At 36.8% G+C, this 25,567-nt stretch overlaps 1 protein-coding gene across 4 annotated transcripts in view; it reads left to right on the top strand.

Moving 5' to 3' along the window:
- STS (steroid sulfatase) overlaps positions 1-25,567 on the top strand; it is a 116,309-nt gene that overhangs the window by 78,782 nt on the left and 11,960 nt on the right. For all 4 annotated transcript variants that reach the window (XM_080377650.1, XM_080377651.1, XM_080377649.1 and 1 more), the window contains 2 exons: positions 4,536-4,695; positions 7,337-7,458. In XM_080377650.1, coding sequence (XP_080233776.1) covers positions 4,536-4,695; positions 7,337-7,458 — 282 coding nt within the window. The remainder of the gene's footprint in view (positions 1-4,535; positions 4,696-7,336; positions 7,459-25,567) is intronic.

Genomic DNA, 25,567 nt, shown 5'->3' with positions numbered 1-25,567 from the left:
TGCATTTAGGCATTTGGCTACTGTCATGCTGCTAGAGTGGCCATGAGTTCTGTTACTAATGAAGATGGAGTCAGACACTGATAATGGTAAAATATTTGAACAACATTAATATTAAGTGCTTTGTGCCTTAGAAATAGGTATATTCATAGTTACTTTGGTAATATCTATGAAAAATAATAATATTTCTTAAGGACTTAGACCTGTTTTTTTAAATCTACTACAGATCTGTGAGAGCTAATCAAGGACTGGAGGTACCAATTATCAAATATTTTATTGACATTTATTACTTTTATACCATTTCATATACTGCAGTGATATGTTCATTCAACAGTGTTTCTTGAAGGTATTGGTAAACCTCTTCCTGTCTGTAAGGCACAGAGAAATCAAGCTGACCATTGCTTTGGCCTCAGGAACTTACACTATTGCATATTTAGTGGTAATTATTGGAGTTTCACTTTTGACTTCAATGAGAACAAGAATTTACCTGTTTTTTTCAAATATGCTGTATTTTTATAATCTCTCTGAAGTGATCCAGAGTTTTAAATAATCAACCCATAATGTAATTTTGACTGAAACAGAAAATATAATGAGAGACCACTTTGTTTGATTGGAAAAATGGTCAAATGAGAAGATGTCCAAATCAGCTATGTCTATTTCATTCACCTGTACAAGAACAGCTCAGGTTCAAAACGAACAAAAGCAGTATATGAAACAGATGATGAATCAGTAAAATAAAGAGTGATGTCACTTAAAATAAATTGTTGTTTGATCATTTTATAAGGTAAATAATAGTAACCTTATTTGACTGCTGATATTTGTAGCATGAAGTCCACTACAAATGGGTAGAATAATTAATTTCCTTGTATTTTTCTATCATTTAAAAGAAAAAATTTGGTTCGGAATTTTAGTTTTTAGAATAGAGGAAGGAATTTTAGTTTTTAGAATAGAGGAAGGAAGGAAAGAGTTGTATGTTATAATCCAAGTGATCTGAGAAACTAATTTTAAATAGTTTTCATCATTCAAAATATTAATAGTGATATACCACAGAGCTCCCCTTTGTATATCATCCTTTGTAAAAGCTCTATTCCCAGAGTTTGGTAATAGCAGTCAGTTTAAACCAGAGGGAGAAAAAAATATATATCTTTTAGCTAAGTTTGAAATCAGGTTCAAATGGAAATCTGACATCATGTTGTGGATGACTGCAGAGAGTTATGTCTGTACTCTACCTGCTCCTGCAGATTTTCAAGGAAACGTGAATTTAAGCTATTGTTCAATGTAGCACTGAAGGGTGCAACTACTCAGAAAGCATAGATAGCTAAGCATGAAAATACAGCCCAGCGTGTTTTACACTGTTTTGAAAACATTTTTAGAATAATTTAAGAGAACAAGAATAATATATAATGAGACTGCCTAGAGTTTGCCAGGCATACAGACTACTAGATTGCTGCCCTTTTTCTTTTTCAGTGTTGTCATGTCCAAGCAAAATACGAAACTCTGGTACTGAAATATTTGGATGTTTGCTTCATGTTTCAAGCAATACCAGTGAAACCTTGATTTATTTTTTAAGGAAAAAATAGTGCAGATATCTTGAACAATGTTTACCAGCTAAGGTTTCAAAGACAATACATGTCAAGGGATTTGTAATCATATCGTAGCATTAAGCCACTCTAGTGATGTCACTAAACACCGCTCTAATAAAGATGAACACCACGTAGGCATAGATAATAGAAGACAGTCTTCCACAACAACCTGTAGTTCCTGCCCTGGTTCCCTGCTATTCCTAACCTCCAGAGATATATAAAAAAATTATGCTCCAATTAGTGTTTTGAAAGGAAAACAGCAGCACTTCTTCATAGACATAAGCAAGAAGATAGCCCTGCTGTGGAGTCCATTTTGCTTTTTGTACCTCACAACAGGGTGGCAGAGTTTGCTAAGTGCTGCTCTCTTTGTGCTTGGTAATGTGCAAGTTTTCTGTCGTGTTTGTAGTGATTCAAGAAAATTGTACTGTGAACCTAGGAGCTGTAAAAGTGATCCAATATCTAGGTTTTAAGCATTGCAGCATGTGTGGGAATGGGATTCACCGCTTACCTTGAAATTGCTCTGTGTTCAGATTACACAGGACAAAATAGTAAAATGAGTATTTATTTAAACAATCCAATCTAGCTAGCACTATAAGCAGGTTCAGACAAGTATATAGAAATAAAAGGAGCCTTGCACTTAAAGCTATCTATGGGACAGATCAGCTGTTAGTTTTCTGTCTGTCCGTACTGTCAAGCCAACAAGCTGCCGTGATATGTATGTACACAGAACTAGGATCCAGCTCATGAACTAAATAATTTCCCAACCATAACTGTTCACTGAAAATATCTGAATTTGAGGATATCTGTAATTTTATGTCCTTATACTTTCCTTGTATTTTTATTCAGATTTAACTACTCCTACTCAACAGGATTTTCTATGAACCATAGCTCCATCAGGATATTAATCTTTACACTTTCCTGCTAGGTAACACATAATCCCCACTAAACTTTTAAAAACCTACTTACCGTTGCACATGAATAGAGTCATCTTTTCTACAGAAGACGCACAGATGCACACAGTCTATTGACATCTATACGGGTCTTGACCCAGCGGTATTAACAACCGATCAGCATACTGTTGGCTGAACACTTCCTTCTGCTAAGTGACAGGTGTTCTAAACCTCACCAAATAACATACTTATAACCTTAAATCTACTATTAAATTATTAATAGTATTCCCCAGTCATTATTAATTATTATTAATAATAATTAAATTAAAAATATTTAATCTCTAAATTTAGATTTTTGTTTCAAAAAAAATATTTTTTACAAGAATGTAAGCAAAAATAATCCATGCATCTCATTCCTGAGTTTTAGTATAGGTAGCCATGAGCTTGGAGTGAGAATGGAGTTGCATTTGATGCAGCCATAAGAGTAAATTTTTAAGACTGCTCTAAAAGAAAGATAGTCTTGTTGAGATCTGAACTTGGCACTGCTTTTCGTAACTTAAGCGAAGATTGCTGCTTGATGTAATGTTGGATATTAGAAAGGCTAAGTTGTCTGATATCAGACTAGATAATTATGGACTATTCAATATTATGAATGCTGATAAAGCCCATGAAAAAAGCAAAAATTGATATAATAAAGAAACACAAGTTTTTTTCAACCACAAGACTATGTATACATATATGAGTAAAGATCTATGTACAAGAGAGTTTTCTCTCTTGAAGTTGCCACTTGCATTTATGAACAGTGAAAACCTGTAGAAACTCTTATTGAGCACTGAAAAACCTGTAGAAAACCAAGTGGATTCTGATTCGCCCTGATGCTGAAATGGAAAAGATCATTAAGGAGTCAGTAAGATAGACAACATGTTTGGCAAGGCCTGGGCTTGATGCTGAAGATACCGATATCTGTGTGGTGTTTTGAAGGTCTAAGTTCTTTTGAGAGTTTTTTATTTGAAAAAGGGAGATAAAGGGAAAACAGGCTACTAGTAGATTTGTCTGAACCATGAATTGCTGTTTGATTCAGTTAATGGCAGGAGTTTAACACACATATTCCTCTTCTTTCAGACATTTCTATTCATAAACCAATTCCAGTTTAATTGTAAATGCCTGGCTCAGACCATGCCATGTGGCTCAGACCACATCCAAACCTCATCTATTTAGCAGAAATATTTTTTTCCAAGTGATATATTAATTTCAAAGATCAACTTGAAGTGCTGTACATAGTCACATGACTCTGTAAGACATTAATAATAGTACTTGTGATAGCTTTTCAGAGTTCAGTCAGTCATATATTAAGCAATGGTAGAAATGTTGTCATAGAATAAATACATTGGCCTTCTGCAAAGATGTCAGGAGGACTGGGCAGTGATGGATATTGTAGAAACAAAGGAAATGGCTGCAGCGTAGTGTTGAATGCAGTCAACTGATAGTGTGTTTCATGCAACTGTTGGTGTAGAAGTCAAAAAGGTCTTCACAGCATCCTGAAATCTACCATCTCTGTAGTGAGTTTCTTCTTAATGCATTGGAGAATTCGGTAACATGCTTAAATTAGTACTTTCTTCTATCTAAAGTCATTAAGCACTGTTTTCAATAAAATACCATACATCATCTTGGGGTTCATACCTCAGACATCTAGACATACCTCAATTTATTTTTGATTCCTGTTTTTCGGTCCTATCTTCACATACCTATGTGGCGTATTATCTGGACTAAATTCTATATGAAGACTCCTGTAAGGTGCCTTTTAATCTCCTACAGCTGTTGTTTAATTTTGTTTGTAAATTAAATGAATTTTGTGAGCTCTAATACATATTAGTAGATTTACTGTGAGAAAGGTACTGGTTGTAGGTGGAAAATATAATCCTAACAAATTAAAAATAAGATAAATATATTTAATTAAAAGATTCTAGTTAGACAGAATGTTTAATATTTGGAATATGAGTCTTGGGGAGGGGTATTTTTCTAAGAAGAAATTGATTTTGTAGCAAACAAAACTTTAATTTTTCAGGTGGAAAATCAATGAACTGGGAAGGAGGTATTCGTGTGCCAGGGCTTCTCCGTTGGCCTGGGGTGATACAGGCTGGTGTCTATATTGATGAGCCAACAAGTAACATGGACATATTTCCTACAGTAGTCAAACTTGCCAAGGCACAGTTACCCTCTGACAGGTATGCTCTGTATTATCTCTGTTTTAAAGAAAGTCTCATGGGTGTTTTATACATTCTGGTGATGTCTATTAAGAGTTGAGAAGGAAAAGAAAAACCTAGCTTTTAAAGACACTTTTTGGTCAATACTTACAGTAGCATGTTGTCTCTTTTCATGTTGACGTGCTGATATATTTTGCAGAAATGTGTGTAAATACAGCTTAACTTGCAGAACAAGCACCAAGTAACAAGAAGATAAGAGAATACCACCAAGAGCAACATACTGTAAAATCAGGCCTAGAATTATTTACTAAAAGCAAAAATGGTCGTATCAAAAAAGGCTTTGTTCTGCATGAGTGGATGTTGTAGAAAAAGGAACTACAAGTGTAAATTATTTCAAATGTTACGAGCTCAACCTTGGCATGCTTAGTATAACAATATATGCAACAAAATATAACAAAGTACAACATCAAAATGCCAGCTAGTCTTTTCTCACAGGATTTTTTGTTCTCTACCAGTTTAGCGAAAATAATCCCTTACAGAGTTTTGCAGCCTGTTAGAAAACCCACTAGACTTCTAAAATTCATAAGATGGTTTATTGACACTACTAAATCCCTGTGCTTTGTCTTGTTCAGGAGATACCCAGTCTCAGCAGTAGAGTGCCTCCACCTAAACTCTGTTGCCATCCAAATCCAATAAGTGGAGAAACCTGCTGATATGCATGTGCTTTGAACACATTTGCCACACACAAAAAACTTTGGAGCACAAAGCATCCAGAAACGGTGTGGGGAAAATGAGTGGTAAGCAGAGGCACTCTGCTAATGATTGTTCATTGAGTGCTTGAAGGAAATGGTGGGGCAGGACATGTGTAAGACATGAAAAATTAGTCACGCTGGTTCTGAGAGATCCCCTACAAGCACAAACTCTGTCAAACCTAGGCAGTTCAGGTTGTTCTTAATGTAGGCACGTTAAGCACTTTGTTTTCATATTGCTTCGGTGAAGACTAAGCACCAATGTTTTATTTAGATCTTTTTTATAGAAATCCCAATATACTTCTGTAACTTCCACTTGCAAGTTGTTCCACTCTTGATTCTTCTTTGTAGACAAGGTGCCATAATTACTGCTTCATGGTAGGTCATGGTCTAGCTTGAAGCATTTTTGATCCAGCAACTGAATTCCTGTCACTGCACTGATTTCTTCCTGAGAAATAATAGAAGTGACTGTGATTAGGATTCAGTCACTGGAAGGGAGCAGGTTAAAAACGAAAGGAGGAGGTGCTCCTAGTTAAAGAAGAAAAAGAAGACATCAGAAAGAAAAGTCTCATATATCCCCCTGAAACGAGCATGTGGGAACCCAAGAGTACTGTAGCCGTATTGCTGGAGATGCCCTTTTCCCCATCAACAGGCTGTAGAACAGAAACTGTTCAATAGACATGCATCTGTCCTGCTCTCAGCCTGATGGTGAGCAAGCCTGCAGGGTGGAGACAAGAGTGCATTACTCAGGCAAGAAAACAGGATAAACTGAAAGTGGGAAAGACTGTAATTCAACAGACCCCCACTGACAGGGATGTACCCAGAAAGCAGTTAATAAAACAACAACATAGCTTTAGGAATTCCAGGGTGTTTTGCTGCCCATCCTTTGAGAAGAATCTTACTCAGAATGGTGCTGTTGCATACAATTGCAGCCAAGTATTTAATCATCATATGTACCTTATGGCTTAAATGAAATTGTTCCCTGTCTTGTAGTAGTTACACTAATGTGAAAAGGGTTTTACACGGTAATGAAAAAACAGACATTTTAAACTTCCTTAAATTTTAAAGAAAGTATTTATGAGATGTTGCTCAAAATGCCTAAAAAAGTTTTACCTGCTGATCTGTATATCAGCAAAAATTAATTTCCTATATAACTTCCTGTAAAATTTATAATTCACAGCAGGTCAAAAATACAGATTGTGATTTTTCCCCTACTGGCTGATTCCAGCAACTCAGAGGTGTAATTTATGGAAACATTTAAATGCCTTACTTATTTTATAACTCCATTTTGATGTAAATTGACTGACTCCTTCAAAGCATGAACAAAATTATCCAGTGGCATTTAAAGAATTTATATTTAAATATATATATACATATATTTTTATATATGTGTGTGTGTATGTGTGTAGTTGATAAATACATATTTAAACATAGTTCATTTTGAACTTTGAAATTGATACTTCTGTCTTAAAGTCTGGAATACATAATTTGCTGGACAGAGTTCTTACCATTACTTCCAGGGATGCTGACACAGCACAGCATATGGTTGTTTTAGGGTTACTTTGGCCAGACTGCTCCCAAAGAACTTGAGCAGGTGTACATGGAGGAACATGTTTTAGCAATTTATTCACATGTCTGATCACTTTCACAGGAAAAAGAAAAAAAAAAAAAGATAAAAATGGATTGAAGAAACAACCATTCCTAATGGCAAAATGTAAAATTAATGTTTCCTTAAATAATGTAAAAATCAAAGGGGAAGAGCACCTGAAGGCTTTTCTCCAAATTTACCAACTGGAAGTGTTGGTTTTATTTTTGTTGGATTTATTTTTTAGTAGTGGAAATGCAGAGTTATAATATATTCTCAGTAAAGTAAGGTTTGGGTTATTCTGATTTTGAAATGCTTTCTTACTCAGAATTATTGATGGACATGATCTGATCCCCTTACTTCAAGGAAAAGTTACCCGATCCAAGCATGAATTTCTCTTCCATTACTGTAATGCATATTTAAATGCAGTGCGCTGGCATCCAGGAAACAGTAAGTAAACTTGCCTGTTCATATTTTAAATATTTCATATAACTTTTATTGCAGCTTGAAAAGACTCAGGAAAAAGCCTTGGGATATATTAACAAAAAAAAAATCTTTAAAATATCTCACTTTTTCCCTTCCTTTTCACTTTTCTTTTACTAAAATGTGCCTATTCACCATTTTACTGTTTGACATTAGTTTGTTGCTATGCATTAACATTACATATCAATACAATACTGAAATATGTGGTGTCTGAAAATACTGTTTTGTTTTTTTTTTTAATTGCCTCAGAGATAGTTACAGAATGAAGTAGTCGAGGTTATCTGTTGCAACTTCCTGGAAATGTGCAGGAAATAGGATGGCTTGCTAGAATAACAGCACAAGTATGATGTCTGCCTGGCCATTTTTATTATTGGGATAGCAAAGTGTAGGAGAATCACTGAGTCAAAGGCATAACTATCCAATAAATGAACAGTCTTTTGGGTCCCTTTTAATGCTTTATATAAATTATCTAATTCCACTTGGTAGGCCAAGGAAAAAAGCATTTCCCACTGATTTGCTCCTTTTTAACTAACAGCTCACTGTCTCTGGTAGCAAATTCTACATGAGCCAGTTCATATATCCCTTTCTAGAAAATCTCTGTGCTGAAGTCAAACACATTTGTCTCGTCTCAGTTGACACTCAACTTGATGATTTGTGTTACAGCTTCAAAATGATTATCCAGGCCAAGCTTTGGCGTATCACTATTTAAGTACCTTAGGAAAGAACTTGCTTAATAGTTAATGTGCAAACTTAAAATGAGTCAAAACCTTTGTCTTCTTGGTCATCTGCAGGCTGATTCTCTACCTGTCTTCAACTTTAAAGTAGGAAAAGGGAAAGTATTGCATATAACATTTATTTACCACTACTTTGTGTATGTATCTTCCATTTGATGAATAATCCTAAGGGAAAAAACAAGCAATCGGAAGCTGTGGTATCTAATACTATTTTGTACCCAGGGTTGAAGGAAATTACTCTGCATCGTGATAAGGAGAGAAGTAGGCAGAGCTCCAGGCAGGCAGAAAAGCTGTTTTTCTCAAACATACACCTTTATGTATGTTTTGCAAGATGAAGTACCCCTTGTCTGAGGAAAGGGTCAGCTTTGTTATTCACTGAAGGGGAGTTTAATGGGAAATGAAGGGGAGTGATGATGAAGGACTAGTCTCTTGTATTTACTTGAGGGGCAACAATGTAGATTGTGGTTCTCCCTTTATTCGTTCTCCAAGGTAATCAAAATGGAAAGCCCACTCAGAATTTGGCAATAATATTTTCATAACACTGGGATGATTTTTGTATAGAAAGTTGTCATGGTTTAACCCCAGCTGGCAACTAAGCTCCACAAAGCTAATCTCTCCCTCCCTCCCAGTGGGATGGGGGTGAGAACCAGAAGGGAGAAAACTCATGGGTTCAGATAAAGACATTTTAAAAGGTATAGCAAAAGCCACACGCGCAAACAAATCAAAACAAGGAATTCATTCACCACTTCCCATGGTCGGGCAAGTGCTCAGCCATCTCCAGGAAAGCCGGGCTCCATCACACGTAATGGTTACTTGGAAAGACAAACACCTAACTCTAAACATCCCCCACTTCCTTTTTCTTCCCCCAGCTTTATATGTGGAGCATGGTATCATATAGTATGGGATATCCCTTTGGTCAGTTGGGGTCAGCTGTCCCTGCTGTGTCCTCTCCCAACAACTTGTGCACCCCCAGCCTGCTCGCTGGTGGGGTGAGGTGAGGAGCAGAAAAGACCTTGGCACTGTGCAAGCGCTGCTCAGCAATAATAAAAAACATCCTTGTATTATCAACACTGTTTTCAGCACAAATCCAAAATACAACCCCATAGGAGCTACTGTGAAGAAAATTAACTCTATCCCAGCCAAAACCAGCACAAAGGGGTTTTGGTATAGTACCTTGTCAGCCTACATCGGAGTGTGAAAGCAGGCAATAGCCAGGTATTCCTCTCTACTCTCTTTTGTAGCAGCCCTCTGGGAATGCTCAACATCTTCTTTCTTACTTCTTCAGTCTCAGATCTTCAGAAATGCCTCTTCCCTGTAGACAATGCAATCATATTTCAAAGGTATTTGTTGCACTCAGCCAATGGTTTGCCTCTGTTCACCTGTCTCCCATGTTGTTGTATAGAGATAAATACACTTGCATTAAAGCTGCATGCACCTGATGCTGTCTGCATTGCTGTGGGTACTTGTGTGGAAAAACAAGTACAGTTGGTTTTTCTTCTGATATCTCAGCAGCTCTGAGCTGAGTCTGAAGCAATTGATAAGTTCAAAGTGTGTGATGTTACTAGTTAGACTGTTATTGTTTCCTAGCCTCCCACCAAAGCTTGTTCTTTACAGCTAATCTTAAAGTCATCCAGTCACTATTTCTGCTACTATTAAGTGATATTTTAGTATGTGAAAATGAAAACAAATAAAGCAGAAATATAATGCAATGCCTTGTATTTATTTTTTTTTCCTGGAGAAGCAATTATTTCAAACATTTAATTCAAAATGTTGCAGAGCTCTTGCCTAGCAGCAAAGAACTAAATTAGAAGTATCCTATAGCAACAGTACATTCCCTATACTTAGGAATACATCCAAGAAAGTGAATGAGGCCATGTTCATTAAAGACAGACTAGAAAGCTGGAAAAGTGTGCAACTTTCACTTAACCTCAGCATGCTCCTGTTATCAGTTACAGGGCTGTTAGTCTTCAGGGTTTGGGTATAGACTGATCACCATTCCTATCTTTGCATGTATTCCATGCCTAACACATTTATGGCCCAGATTCCTCCATAAACACACACATCTTCCAGTGTCCAGAAATGGCTGTAGGATCTCTCATCTTTTAGCTGCACCTTGCCAATGACTGTAGCCAGGTGAATAGCACTTAATTAAGAGTACCACCAGAAACAGATATTTAATATTCTTAAGGATTGTCTTGAAGGTGTAATATTCTTTATCCAAGAAAAATCAGGAAATTATTGAAAAAAATATCAAGGAACAGTTGTCTCTTTCTGTGTTCTATAAATTACCTTTTAGATCAGGAGAGACTTGTGTTGTTCTTGATCTGTGTTCCCCAGATAGTTAGCTAGGTTGATGTCATGGTTTAACCCCAGCTGACAGCAGCTACATACCACACAGCTTCTTAGTCGCTCCCCCCTCATTCCCAGTAGGATGGGGAGGAGAATCAGGAAAAAGGTAAAACTCGTGGGTTGAGACAAGAACAATTTAATAATTGAAATAAGATAAAATAATTTTAATAATAATAATAACAATAATAGTAATGAAAAGGGAGATAACAAGAGAGAGAGGAATAAAATCCAAGAAAGACGAGTGATGCATAATACAATTGCTCACCACCTGCTGACCGATGCCCAGACAGTCCCCAAGCACTGATTGGCACATTCCCAGCCAACTGCCCCCAGTTTATATAATGAGCATGACACTCTGTGCTATGGAATATCCCTTTGGCTAACCTGTGTCAGCTGCCCTGGCTGCGTCCCCTCCCAGCTCCTTGTGCAGCTGATCACTGGCAGAGCATGGGGAAACTGAAAAGTCCTTGATTTAGGGTAAGCGCTACTCTGCAACAGCTAAAACATCAGTGTGTTATCGACATTATTCTCATACTAAATCCAAAACACAGCACTGTATCAGCTACTAGGAAGAAAATTAACTCTATCCCAGCTGAAAACAGAGCAGTTGACTACAGCTACTTTGGAACAGTGTAAAAATGTACTACCTGGAGATTATGCCTGTGAATACCAGCCAAATGCTGACCAGCTCTGCCTCCCACTGGACCTGAGGCTTAGCAGAAGAAACTGTGATAGTGTGAAATTAATAACCCCAGCGTTGTCCAGTATCTTCTGCACTGGTCTGATGATAGGCCCTTATTAGAAGGACCCAGTTTTACAAATAGTCTGAGACTAGATTATAGACTACTAAACCCACCATTAAATGTGTCATTTCTATTAATTTTAAAGATTGCATATATGCACTTGTTAATGCATATATTCTCATATTTTTTACTAAGTTTATTTTCTGGGAAGTCTTAGTTCATATGTCAGCTTCAGCTAGCATATTGCACTTTCTTTCCTAGCCACTCAAAGTGTAAGATTACCATTGATCCTGAAGAAAAATACATATACCAGGAATTGAAAGGGAAGCAAAAGTTCTTAGCCATTTGGTCACTTGTTGCCTCCATCACTCCAGTTCCCACAGTAACTATCTTTAGCATTGTTAGATTTCCACTGTGCTTCAATCCAAAAAAACCTTACTTTGGTTTAATTTTTTACTTTTAGGCTATATATATATGAAACAGGTAAATTTTGTGTATGTTAAATTTATAGTACTTGCACACCTTTCCCTTGCTTGCAAGCTTCTAGAGGCCCGAATTAAGCAGAATGATGTTTCTTCACATCATTTAAGGAAGGTCAGAAACTTCGGAGTGAACAATTACCATTTTACATTTATATATTTAGAAGCTAAATGTTCCTCATAACCAAATCAATAGACATCTGCATTAAGACATATTAGTTAGTTCAGTTATTGCATTCACAATTTACTTTCTCCTTCATCAGCCCTTTGAAGGAGCATTTAGAGGATATGTGCTACACAATGCTCTTCTCAACTAACACTTCAAAGTTTAAGCCTTATCCTTTCTAGAGAGACATGAGGAAAAGAATCTCTCTGTCTTCTACTTTTCTCCTTTCTCAGCCACAGAAAATAAGCTAACACCAATTTTTTTCTTAATCTGTCTTTGATTCATTTATATTTTGCTTGATACTAAAAGAAAAATTCACATTATTCTGCACATTCTGAATTAAAAAAAAGAATGAAATTTCAGGCAATTTTCTTTCCTCATGATTCTTGTCTCTCTCACACTTGCGCATGCTGACACTTGCTATCAGTGCCTTGAAAACAGCCAAGACATACAGTTCTAGTCCTTAAAGTATGATTTCCTGTTATTTTGAAACTTTATAAATATGTGTAATGTAATTGATTTGTTAAAAAAAAAAAAAAAAAAAAAAAACCAGAGAGAAAGACATGCTAAAAATACTGTGATTTTCCATTGTCAAAGCTTATTCACCACTGTTGCCCGGGGTAGCATTTAACTACCAATATAAGAAAATACCATATTTGGAGAAAGACCCAGAACTTTCCTTTCTGCCTAGTAAGGTGTAATAATTTACAGGTTTTTGATTCATTAAGCATTTACATTTAAAACAGAACAGGTGTAGGATCTGCCTTTACTTTCTTGAGCTGTGCCACACAAAGTTTTATGTAGCTTTTTTTTAGTTGTGGATGTCAGATTAGGCTTTGGTCTTCTTTTAAGTCTGATTGCATGTTCTTCTGCTAGTGCAAGTAGACCAGTACCTGTGTACTTGTTAAAGTTATAATTTAGCATAACTGAATACTAAAAAACTATCAAAGAGCTCTGTCTCCAGAACATTACTAGCATACGAATCAGTACTATTAAAAATACATTGCTATGACAACTTAATTATAAGGAAAGAATTCATCAGTTACAGAGCAAATCTGCAGTTTAATGGAACTACAGCATCTTTGTGTGTGCAAAATTTTTATTCGATAAGGAGGAAATATATTATAATCCTGTGTAATAAACATCGAGGAATGTAATGCAGTGCACTCTGTACTATAAAGACATAATGATTTTCACGGTATTTTGATACTATTAATAAGAATATATGAATGTTTCTGATAAATGCTAGAGTGACTTTACTAGCAGCACTTCACCATTTCTATTTCAAAATGGATTTCATTATTCAGTGGAAAATGTCATTCAGTAAACAAAAAAGAAAAAGACTTGCTATGGCAAGTTAAATTGAAGCCCACTAGACAATAGAACCAAACTAGCTTATCATGCAAATACAATAACTTTTAAAGGTAGTAGAAGTTCACTGAAAATCTTTTCATAAAACTTTTCCACTTTGCCTCACTTAACAAATTGGATACATTTCAATCATTGATTATTATTAGGTTTTTTGTATGTTGTGATCTACTACAGTTACTGAAAATAGTTCAATCAAATTCACCAACCATGGATTCATTCTGTATTATCACAGAATTCATAGCTATTCAGATTCCTGGCTGTTGCAATGTCCTCCAGCATCCAACTGTCTATGGTAGTTCATGAGACATCTTTTGTTCTGTAGCTAGGGATGATGGGATCTTCCCCATCGTGCGTTTAGCCTTTTCTGCAGTTTCAGCTGTTACAGGTTAAAAACGGGCAAAAAGAGAATGAAAGAGGCATATTTTCTGTTTTGCAGTTTTCAGACTGGATGCATAAGATAAATTTACAGAATAGTGGGTTTTTGAAGTGTTTCTTCGAGGTTTAGTTTGACTAAAGACATTGGAGTCAAAATAAGGAGAGGACAAAGCAGGAAAAATCTGCCTAGAGGGGCTATTTCCTAACAACGTCTGGTCTGGACAGGTACAGCCTTTGATGTGAAATGGAATTAAAATAAGACTAGTTTCTGGAGAAACGAAAGTAAGAAGAGGAATACCTTGCACTTTTCCTTACCATTCAAATGGACTATGATATGCATGCCTTAAGGGGTAATAAGGGTTACCTTGTTAATAAAGAGGGCTTGCATATTTACAGTGCCATTCCTAGCTTCATTTTTGGTAATATTATATTGAGTCTTATTAGTTAAAAACTGTAAACTGAATTCATATTTTTAAAGAAGTAACTTGTGAACACAATGTTGTCCTGAGACAGGGAGTTCAGGAGATGGAGTCTAGACAGGTAACAAAAATTGGGAAACATCTATGAAGCTTTACAGAACCAGGTTAAAAGATTTTTTCTACAGTCAAGTTCTCAGTGTAAGGGTAGGTGAGGCTAGTGGATGTCGCTAGCAAATGGAAATGCATTGATTTGTATGTAAGGTATTTTGGAGTGTAAGTGGTGACAATATACTTCTATTTGAAAATGCCATCCCTGTCTTGTTCAGTCACCACAGAGCATTTAAGAAACATAATCATTCAGACATCCACAAAGTAATTTAACAGTTCTGTTTTCTCTAAAGTAGAAAGTATTATAGGTATCTCTAAATATTTGGTATTTTAAAGGTATCTCTTAATATTGCTGCTACTTAATATAAATAAGAAATTTAAATCAATAAATTCTTGGAAATTATTTCCACCCACTTTCTTATTACTTTCTTAGTAATGAGAGAACAATTTTTTCATTGCATTCTTTGCCATATGGTGAACTTGCCATATGGTGAATCTACCATATAGACCTGGCAGATGTGATTTCCAAGCCACTCTCCATCATCTTTGAAAGGTCATGGAGAACAGGATAGGTTCTGGAGGACTGAGGACTGGAGGAAAGTCAATGTTACTCCAGTCTTCAGAAAGAGCAAGAACGAGGAGCAAGGTAACTACAGACCAGTCAGCCTCACCTCCATGCCTGGGAAGGTGGTGGAACAGCTCATTCTGGAGGTCATCTCAAATCATGTGGAGGAAAAGTTATCAGGAGTAGTCAACATAGATTCACCAAGGGGAAATCATGCCTGACCAACCTAATAGCCTTCTATGATCGAATGACTGGCTGGGTAGATGAGAGGAGAGTGGTGGATGTTGTCTACCTTGACCTCAGCAAGGCTTTTGACATATCTCCTGTAACATCCTCACAGGTAAGTTCAGGCAGTGTGTGTTAGATGAGTGGACAGTGGGTTGGATTGAGAACTGGCTGATGGCAGAGCTCAGAGGGTTGTGGTCAGTGGCACAGTCCAGCTGGAGGCCTGTAGCCAGCGATGTTCCCCAGAGGTCAGTGCTGTGTCCAGTCCTGTTCAAATTATTTATCAATGACCTGGATGAAGGGACCAAGTGTACCCCCAGCAAAAGTTGCTGATGATACAAAACTGGGAGGAGCAGCTGATACACCAGAAGGCCACGCTGCTGTTCAGTGAGACACGAACAGGCTGGAGAGCTGGGTGAAGAGGAGTCTGGTGAAGTGCCATAAAGGCCAGTGTAAGGTCCTGCACTAGGGAGGAACAACCCCATGCACCAGTACAGGCTGGGGGTTGGCCTGCTGGAAAGGCAGCTCTGCAGAGAAAGACCTGGGAGTCCTGGTGGACAGCAGGTTGTCCATGAGCCAGCAGTGTGCCCTGGTGGCCAAGAAGGCCAATGGGATCCTGGGATGCATTGAGAGGAGCGTGGCCAGTAGGTCGAGGGAGGTGATCCTGCCCCTCTACTCTGCCCTGGTGAGGCCACATCTGGAGTGTTGTGTCCAGTTCTGGGCTCCCCAGTTCAAGAGAGTCTGGGAACTACTGGAGAGAGTCCATCAGGGAGGTCTACAAAGCTGGTCAGGGGGCTGGAGCATCTCCCTGATGAGGAAAGGCTGAGAGAGCTGGGCCTGTAGCCAGGAGAAAGGAAGACTGAGAGGGGACCTTATCAATGTCTACAAATACCTTAAGGGTGAGTGTCAAGAGGATGGGGCCAGGCTCTTTTCAGTGGTGCCCAGTGACAGGACAAGGGACAAAGGGCACAAACTGAAATGCAAGAAGTTCCATCTGAATATGAGGGAAAACTTTACTCTGAGGGTGACAGAGGACTGGAAGAGGCTGTCCAGAGAGGCTGTCGAGTGTCCTTCTCAAGAGATGTTAAAAACTCACCTGGACACGATTCTGTGCAATCTGCTTTAGCAGGTCCATAGTATCTGGAGGTCCCTTCCAACCCTGACCATTCTATGGTTCTGTGAATGAATGCTGTGGTAGCTTCATATGCAGACTATGGTGTATACTTGTCATACCCAGCAGACCCATTGGAAGAACCCATACCCATATCCTTGCCTAGCTTTTTCCTGTTCTTTTTCTTGCTTCCCTGAGGAGCTTTTTCCATTTATGGTTTGCTTGCCTTCTCTGTCATGAACAAAGGACTTGGAGGATGCTTTTACAGATTAGGAAGGAATCACATTGACCCTGAGAATGCTGGCAGTTATAGTTCCTTTCATTATTTAACAACACAAAGGGTAAATTTAACAGAAGTTTGATGCAAGATTTTCTTCTTTTGCACAGCATCTTGAAAGGGAGACATAATACTACCATGTGACTATAACCGCTGTCAAGGAAACATTTTGTTTTCTTACAATGAGAATATCTTTTTTTTAATCAAATCTTATCGTACCAACCTCATATATTTTCTTAGAAAAGAACAGATGGGAAAGGATAAGAAGGAAAGCATAAACATTTGAAGGTGTAAGATTTTCCTACTGTCACAAGATTTTTTGCTTTCTAGCCAGAAAGAATAGACTTCTTTAGTCATAGTAATATTCATGTAAGAATAATTTTTTCTCAGAGAGCCATTCCCCCAGTGAAAGACCGTGGTAAATGTCCTTTGACACTGACATTATACACACAGACTTTCAGTGACCATATCATAGTGCTTTTTCTTCGTATAAAAATAGAAACCATAACATATTGGTCTATTGAATCCAAGATATCTTGACCTAAATTAGTAATGTTCTTATTGAACAGAGAAAGGTTGACAGGTTTCAGTGATCATATAAAGGCAAAGGCATTTAAAATTTAAGTAGCTAATTCAGTATTATTTAAACTTCAGCTTGAATGGCTTCCTGTCAGATACTGTGTCATGCACTTGTGACAGTACAAAAGAAAAATCTTACAGGTTTTTGGGCTTTTTTTCTGTATACTCCATAGCTAACCCTTCAATAGAAAAAAATACCTGAGTTAGAACAAATATCTGGTAATTTTTTATCTATTTTTTCCCTCTTCTTATATATATTTTTATCTATTATATTTATATTTATTATTATTATATTTGTCTATTATTTATCTATTATATTATTTATAAAGTTAGAAATAGTAAAAAAAATATAAACAACAACAAACACATACAAGAGTTGATAAAAATGCACTGCAACTTTCAAAAATTAATTTCAGCTTACCAAGTAACAAAAAAGTGGGTCTGTAATGATTTCTGGAGCATTGCACTTGCAAAAATATCTTTAGGTCAGTGTTGGATTTGAGCCTGAAGCGTTCTGCATGTTTCATTCAGAACACAGTGCTGATTCATCCTAATTTTAAAATTGGATTTAAATGGCATATGTTGTCTTAGGCAATGTTCTTCTAGGGAAGTAGTTAAAACATGCACAACCCACGTAGAGTATTCTGTGTGCCACAGCCTCTAACATACTATGACTCTAGAAAATAAACCAAAATATTTGTTTATTAGAGAAATTCCCTGGAAATCTGACTGCCGAGAGCAAGATGACTTCCTAGTATGCCTTAAAAGACCATGCTATGAAAGGCAGAAGAAATAATTGTAGAGAAAACAGTGGATGCTCAGAGGGTGGTTGCACTTGGACAATATTATGCTGGAGGCCAGTGTGCATCTGTGGATCATGTGCACTCTGTACTGTGTAGTTGCTTCTGAATGTAAGTCCTGATCAGTACTTTAGAAAGACATCATAACCAGAAATATTCAATAATCAGTGAATAATCAATATTTGATTCCTCAGCCTGAGAAAAACTTACATTCCAGTACAGTGACCATTCTTTTGATTTCAGAGCTTTTTATGTGGTCTCAAACCATTAGAGGACAAGACCTCCAGAATTTCCTAAAACTAAAGGGAAGAAAGGAATCCAGCTTTTTAAATTTGTTCTTGTTTTGTGTTCTTAGTAGGGAATTTTTGTAGATGTAGTTGTGTAAAAGCTTTTAGAAACTGAAAGAGACTGCATGTCACTAGTAGGTTTTGTCATAGTTCTTTCAATGACATCTTAGCAGAACAACGTCCATGAATTAGTACAGAACAAATCCCTAAAGAGTGTGAAATTTTTCAAATTTATTCGGAGTTTTACCCAAAAATGTATTGGCCTATGAAGAGCATGATAATTTAGTACTTAGAATTAGCACTAGTTCAATAAAGAAAGGGTGACCATTTTAGTATTAGGAAATGTTAGTAATCTGTAAGATAATTTTCCATTACCACGTGTGCCAATTTTTCATTTGCAACCCATTACCTGTCTGTTGTACAGTAATTTTTAAATGGTATTATATCACAGAAGCAAGCTTCTTGATCATCTCACTTGCTCAGTGAGAAGAGTAGAGTCCAAGATTCAGTTGTCTTCAAGATTATATTATCTGGGCTTCTTCAATTCCATAGGATGTTGTACAGGCAGGTTTTCAGCTCTGATCCATCCATATGGTCCTGTTCAGTGACAACTGGAGACTGAATCTCAGTCCTAAAAACATTATAGTTAAGAAGTGTCAGTTCATATCCTGTTAGCAAAACTACTTAGCCAGCAAAGCCTTATAGTTTGAGCTCAATGATGTCTTGATCTACTGTGCTGCTGCTGCTGCTTCCAAACCACATGTAATTCTCTACTTTAGCCCCTCCTTATACAATTGTCATTTTGGGAGGTTTGAGTTGATTCACACCTTTTTCTCTTTTTCCCAACAAAGTGTACCAACCCCCTCCAATTCCAAACTCTAAATAACTTTCTATCTTCCAAAAGCCAGCACTGTAAATTCATTGTTTTTTTGGATCTTTTAAAATACTACCATAATACATAAACACAAGGTTAATTAGGGAGAAGAAATAGCAAAATGTAGATAGTCTCATGATGATTTTGAATCTAGCACTACAAAAGTATGAAGTAAAAATGGTAGACAAGACATTGTGAGTAAATAATTCTACCTGAGTGAAGAATTACTTATTCTGTACAAATGGTATCTCAACACCGTGATGTTTCTTCTGAATACATTTTATTCCAGTTCTACAGTGCTGTGGAAAACATTAAAATTTGGACTCAGTAGTTCTTCATGGCTACAGTTTCTTAGAACTGCAAATTCTTTAGTCCCACTGGGATCTTAGTCCACTCTCTTTCCTACAGCTGGCCATGGAGGCCCTTTCATGCATTTTCTTTACTTTTCTTCATCTCTCAATTATCCCAACATTCAGCCTAGCAAACAGGTATTTGTTGCAATTACATTGATGTTTGCTTTTAATTAGCTGTTACTTTTTTTTCCTAAACATGGTTAAGTTGCATTAAGGGAAAATGCAGTTCCTGCACACAGCATGTAGACGGTGGATATTAAGGCATTTATATAAAAATGGAATTTGCTGTAGCATTTCCCTCTGTTTTATGCAGCATACCCAAGGTAGAAGCTAGAACAATGCTTTTTGCATGAAAGCTCTTCCCATCTCTTTGTCTGTATCAGGTGCACTCTAGGATATCATGTTTTTATTGTCTTTCTCAAAGCCTAATCCTCAAACTTAATTTTCATTCAGAAGTATTATAATAAATTTTAAAGTTATGAGTTGCACCTATATAGATAATAATGACAGTTCTATAATACTGCTTGGTAGATTGATTATAGTATTTATAGTTGACAATGATTTTTGGATTCTGAAAACAATGCAATTGCTACTAAAACCAATTTTCAGCTGTAGCCAGAGGCTCTAAGAGCATATATCTTCTTTATGATTCAGAAACAGCTGGAGCCCATGAGTGTTCAGGTCAGTTTTCAAAAAGCAACTTAGAAGAAAGCCAAAGATAAACAAAACTTTTTTTTTCTTTTTTTTGTATGTATGCTGTGAAGGCATGAGCTTATGTGTAAATATGAGGAGGAACATATGTTTCACAGAAGTGAAAATTGTTTGAATTGTGCTGTGAGAGAGAAGTTTTGCCATAAAAGCTTGAAATTTGCTACAAAATCTAATTATAATTTGGAGGAATTTATCCTAACAGAGCTGGTCAGCATAAGAACACCAAAGCTAGAATCAGGCAAATGAGGGAGTGAAGAAAATGAAGCTGTTGTGTCATGCTGAAATTGAGGGCTTGAATAACTGATTATTTTTAAAAAAAAAAACAAACAAACAACAAACAGCTACAGAGAGCACACAGAATTCTGTGTGGAGTCCTGTTTGCATTGCTCACTTTTAAAATTTGAAGGAAAACTTTGAAGCTTCATACATTATTTTGATTTTCGTTCTCTATTTTTGTCCTTCTCTTATGGAAAATATGTTGGTAATCGGATGCATTCTTTAGCTGTTAGAAAATACATTATGGTACTTCAAATATGGATTGTAATAAAATGAAATCAATTATGAAAAATGAATTATGAAATTTGAAATAGAATATGATATTTGAATTTATCAACATTAACAACATTTACAGGTTTTTTTACAACTAGATTATTCTATTCAATATCACACTTCGGCAGTTTGCAGGTTTATCCTTCCAAAAATCTTGCAAAGTGTATGAACAGGGTTGTCTTAGCAAAAAATTACTGAACACAAATGTCTTAGTTTTAGTTTCATGGCCAATGGAAACATAGTCAGTCAGTGGATAGAAAAGCAACTGGGAATTGCAAAAAATTGTACAAGAGTACAGGTTGTTCATCTGCTTCACTTCATTCAGCTCTGCCCTAGCAAACCTGCTAAGTCATTTAGAAGTTCTGGTGATCTCAGGAATGCCAAGTAGCTCCAAATACCAGGCTGTCTTAGAAAACCATACTGGTGGTCACAGTGAGGCTGTAATACTCAAGAAAAGGTGCTGTGAAATGCTTTAACTGGATTTTGGAACTTGATACTGAATAGATTATACAATGCCTGTAGATACTGAGAATTATCAAAGGCCTCCTTTTTCGCCCCCTTTCATATGCCGAAGTATTTCAGATCTGCAGTTAGAAAGTGTTCTAATTTCTTCCAGTACTTTTAAATAGTTACCGCATACTGAGGTTTAGGGGTTTTGGGGTTATTTTTTGGGGGGAAGAAAGCAAAAAAACCCTAAGTTCTGAGAAGTATATTTGAATATTTAGCAATTAGCAGGTTGAACTAAAGAAAAGTAAATGTACTACTTGTATTTCACAGAATATTTTTGAGTATATGTCTTTCAAGGCATTTAATCCAATTATAAGTAGACAAGAGAAATGTTCATATTTTGAAGATAGAAAATATGCAAAAGTCAACATTTTACAGTGTCTCTAACACATCTTAAATGTGAAGGCATTTATAGATTGTTAACTCATAATGAAGCTAGAAAATTAAGTATATATAATTTGAATGCTACAAAGGATTATTCCGTTAGTGGATACTGCTCTAACATAAGATGTTGGCAAATGATTACAGCTAACAAGGGCAGTGTCTACATGCACAACAGCCCTAGTGTTCCTTGCTAAGTATTTCTTAATATTGTCAAGCCTGATAAATCCATGTTATTGCTGTGGCATGGAAGAGTCAGCAACAGGTTTGTATCTCATTGACATGTAAACCTCATTGCTTGGCTGAGCCTGTCAATGCAGTTTCTGCCTAGACACACAAGAAAAAGTTCCCATGACAATTATACTTGGTCTTTCCTAACAAATTTCAAGCAATTTGTTCACTCTGTGGACTACATTGACCTCAAATCCTTGCCACTATTCATTGTTAGATTTTGTATTTCCGTTGCTACATATTAGGACAAGGTGTATGAGAACACATTGTGTCTTAGGCAGGTAGCAAAGAACCTTTAGGAAATCTTAAATTATCTGCGTTCTTGGTCATCCAAGGATCTGCATGGGTGTGTAATATGTCTGTACAGGGGCATCTTATTCCTCCTCTGACAAATTCTGAACTGTTCTTGGGGAGATAGTTGCGGAAGCAGGCAACCTTTTTTACATTTAGCTTTTTGGTCTTTTTATGTTAGACAGACAAGAAGAAAGCAGTGATTGAAAGTGCTGAAGTTAAAACTAGTCAGACCTGTGAGATTCAGCAAGACAGGAAAACTTTTCAAAGTGAAGGTGAGGACCTGGGTAATAGTAAAATTGTTTACCGAGTCCATTTGCCTGGCCTGACTTCCATTTGAATGCAGTTTGACTGGAAAAATTCCTAATCTCTAATACTAACTGAATTTCAGGTTCCTTTTTGGGTAAGTCTACACAGTGTAAGCGCTAAGAACTCAATTGGGAATACTAACTCGGTGTTAGTAAAAAACCAGAGTTTTATCTTGGGCATGTTCAGTGTGAATGCCAGCCAGTTAGAAGCATCTTTGGAACTGTAAGAGAAAATTAAGCAACCCTGTAAAAATTGCCTGAATTTGTATGCTTTAATTAATCACTAGGCTGAGGTTCTGGTAAAAGTCTGTCAGTGTGCAACGCACTATAGTATGAAGCAGAATGGATTATTGCAAACCACTGCTGAATGCTAAACCAGACCTGGTTTACATCCGAAAATCGTTTATGTAATCCATTTTCTTTTCCATTGCAACAGATGAGGAATATGTATATGGTTACTTTCCTTGTGAATAGCATAAAAATGCTTAGAGAAAGGAGACGTGGTAGTGAATATAATAGAAAAACATTTCCTGGTGTTTCTTGTTACCATTACTATTGTCACAGATCTTTAAAGAGTGTTTTGGCAAAGAAACCAGCTAAAATTGAGAGATGAAAACTGAGTTTGCAGAACTAGGAATTAAAAATTGAATGTAAGCTTCAAAAGCCAAAAAACAACTACCAGTATGCAGATGTTTGTATTTCACAATATCCTTTGAGTGCTGTCATCACTTTTAACTGCAGTGAGGAAGGAGGGCATATATAAAATTTATATCTTGTAATGTAATGCCATAAGCACTTTCAGTAGTTTTGAGGAAGTACAATGTGTAACTGAACGACTTTAGACTTCAAGCTGGTTTATATTCTATTTATTTATATTACTTCCTAAAATAATGGGCTAAAGCCCTTAAAGTAAACTATAGTCCATAGGAACATACTCTTAGACCAGTAAAAAGGTGTAGGATTTCATGCTCAAGGATGAAGCTTTGTTTAACTCATCTTTGTAACTGTCTTGCATAACAAAACCTGGACCTCATGGTGCCACAATAAATAATAATAAATGTTGGATTAAGTTTGAGACATAAATGTCCACTTGAAAGATATTTTGAGGCACACTAGAATTATTATCTTTAATTATATAAGTAGTTAAAAATAGGAGATCAAGCCAAAGCGAATAAACATCGTGTTTACTGCATCATTTGCAGCAGTGGTCTACCTACCCTCCTTCAACTGTGCTTCAGACATTAGAGGGAAAAAATGAAATGGAATTAATTTTGTCACTCATGTATCATGGTAAAAAAACCCCAACATCCTCCTTCCCCCCACTTTGTGGCCCATGAAAATCATTGGCTAGAAGTTTTAAGTTAGAATCTGGATTGCAGTCATTTTTAGGAGAGAAATCAAACATTGCCTGAAGTCCTAGCAATATTTCTTACACATAAAAGTTGAAGGAGATAAAATGCAGACAATGAAGGACAATGGCTGGAGTTTCCCAGCTCCATTGCTGCTTTCTTCTAGTTTAAGAACTTACTCCATGGCTGATTACATCTCAGCTGAGCGCTCTGGACGTTGTGTAGGACTATTCTATGCTGTTGAATCTCTCCAGCAGGCTCAAGAGGTGTGGAAAGGCTTTGTTCAAATACTACACCCAGGTCCATGCACCACAGAGCTCAAGAACACTTCAGCTTACCTGGATACACTAAGTAGGATGCAATGTATACATGTCCATGTATATTCCAGAAGGGAAAAAGCAACAAGATTTTACTGAGGGGATGTTGAGTGAGGAATTATGTTTGGAGATATAGGATGTTGCAAAGCAGACATGAGTTTAATCTTCAGGGAGGTAAGATCTGAATGCTGAACACTGATTTTTCTACAAGGTAGAGTTGTCCGGTGAGCAGGACACTTGTCTTACTTGGTAAAACTTGATTCAGGTTTCTTCTTCCTATAGACCTTGAGACAACATTAAATAAATCACTGACAGTGTATACATCAGTATCAGTGTAGCAAAGAAATAAACAGGTTTTATTAAGCAACAGCACATATCACCAAAAGAATAATCACTTAGTTTGAAGTAGGAGACTTGATGGGAGTTGAGGTGCATAGGTAGATCCTTGTTTAAACAGCTAGTTGAGCACACAGCATCTTCAGTCAGAGATGACATTGTACTTTGCTACATTTAAGCATGGGGTTATTATTTGTATTCTTAAGCTAAGTGGAAATACTTTGTTGAACTGGAGGCAAACGAGATGGAATCATCCTCTCACTAAATTCACAGGGATTTTAACATTCACTTCAGTGCACCACAACTCTACAAAAGGCGTAGAAGTGCAATTTAGAACAGACAATGCAACAAGTAATTGAGAGATGGAGCAACCCAAATGAACTCTGAGACAATCATCTGCTCCAAAATCTTTGTTTAAACTCCAGCAAAAGTATGTGAAGGATTTTTATTTGAAAAAGTTAGTAGATAAAACACTAAGTGAAAAGAGTGTGCCAATAAAATTTCTTTGTCTTCCACAATAAAGGAAATGGATGATAGTAGCACAAAAGTTACAATAGAAGACTCCATCCGTCAAGAGATCTCTTAAAAAGTACATTGTAGCGAACAATTGTGCAGTGGCAGGGGGATGAATTAGATGACAAAAATAAAATTAATTTGAAATATCTGAAGTGAGCTTTAGTTCTTATTTGCTACAACTGGAACAGAGGAAACTGAATACATTAATATGAGAAAGATACAGGCATCACAAGCAGAGTCAATGCAGATGTACTGCAGCTAGTGATTATATTTCAAAGGTCATTGAACAATCATTCAAGATGAGTAAGGGTCATTAAAACCAGTATACATCAGTAACATATATGAACAAGGAAGGAAAACCTCTCTCTATTTTCTGGCCGCATCAGTTAATATATATGCTTGAGAGATGTTTAACTCACCACCTGTCAACACTGTGGTATCTTCCATAAGCAGCAGCACCTTGAAGACTGATACTTGATCTTAGAAAGCAAAGTTAAAGATGGACTAGAGAATGTTGGAGAGACAAGAAGTTTGACTCTAACTTGGGGTGAGAATTCACTCTAAAAAGAAGTGAGTCCCAGCACTGCCTGTGCCTTTACTGACAGAGCAACGTCTTCTAGCACCCAAGCAGAGTGAGCAGAGCTGGGTACTGACAACAGGGTCCACTAATAGTCCCAGGCTAGGCAAAGTGGTGATTCAGGTTCAAGGTCCATCCAGGGAGTTGTCAGGAGCAGGAGCTGATGGGAGCACAGAGCTGCAGGAAAG

This window comes from Falco punctatus (assembly GCF_963210335.1).
Source record: "Falco punctatus genome assembly, chromosome: 2".
Taxonomy (NCBI): Eukaryota; Metazoa; Chordata; class Aves; order Falconiformes; family Falconidae; genus Falco; species Falco punctatus.
This window is presented reverse-complemented; position numbering and strand designations above follow the sequence as displayed.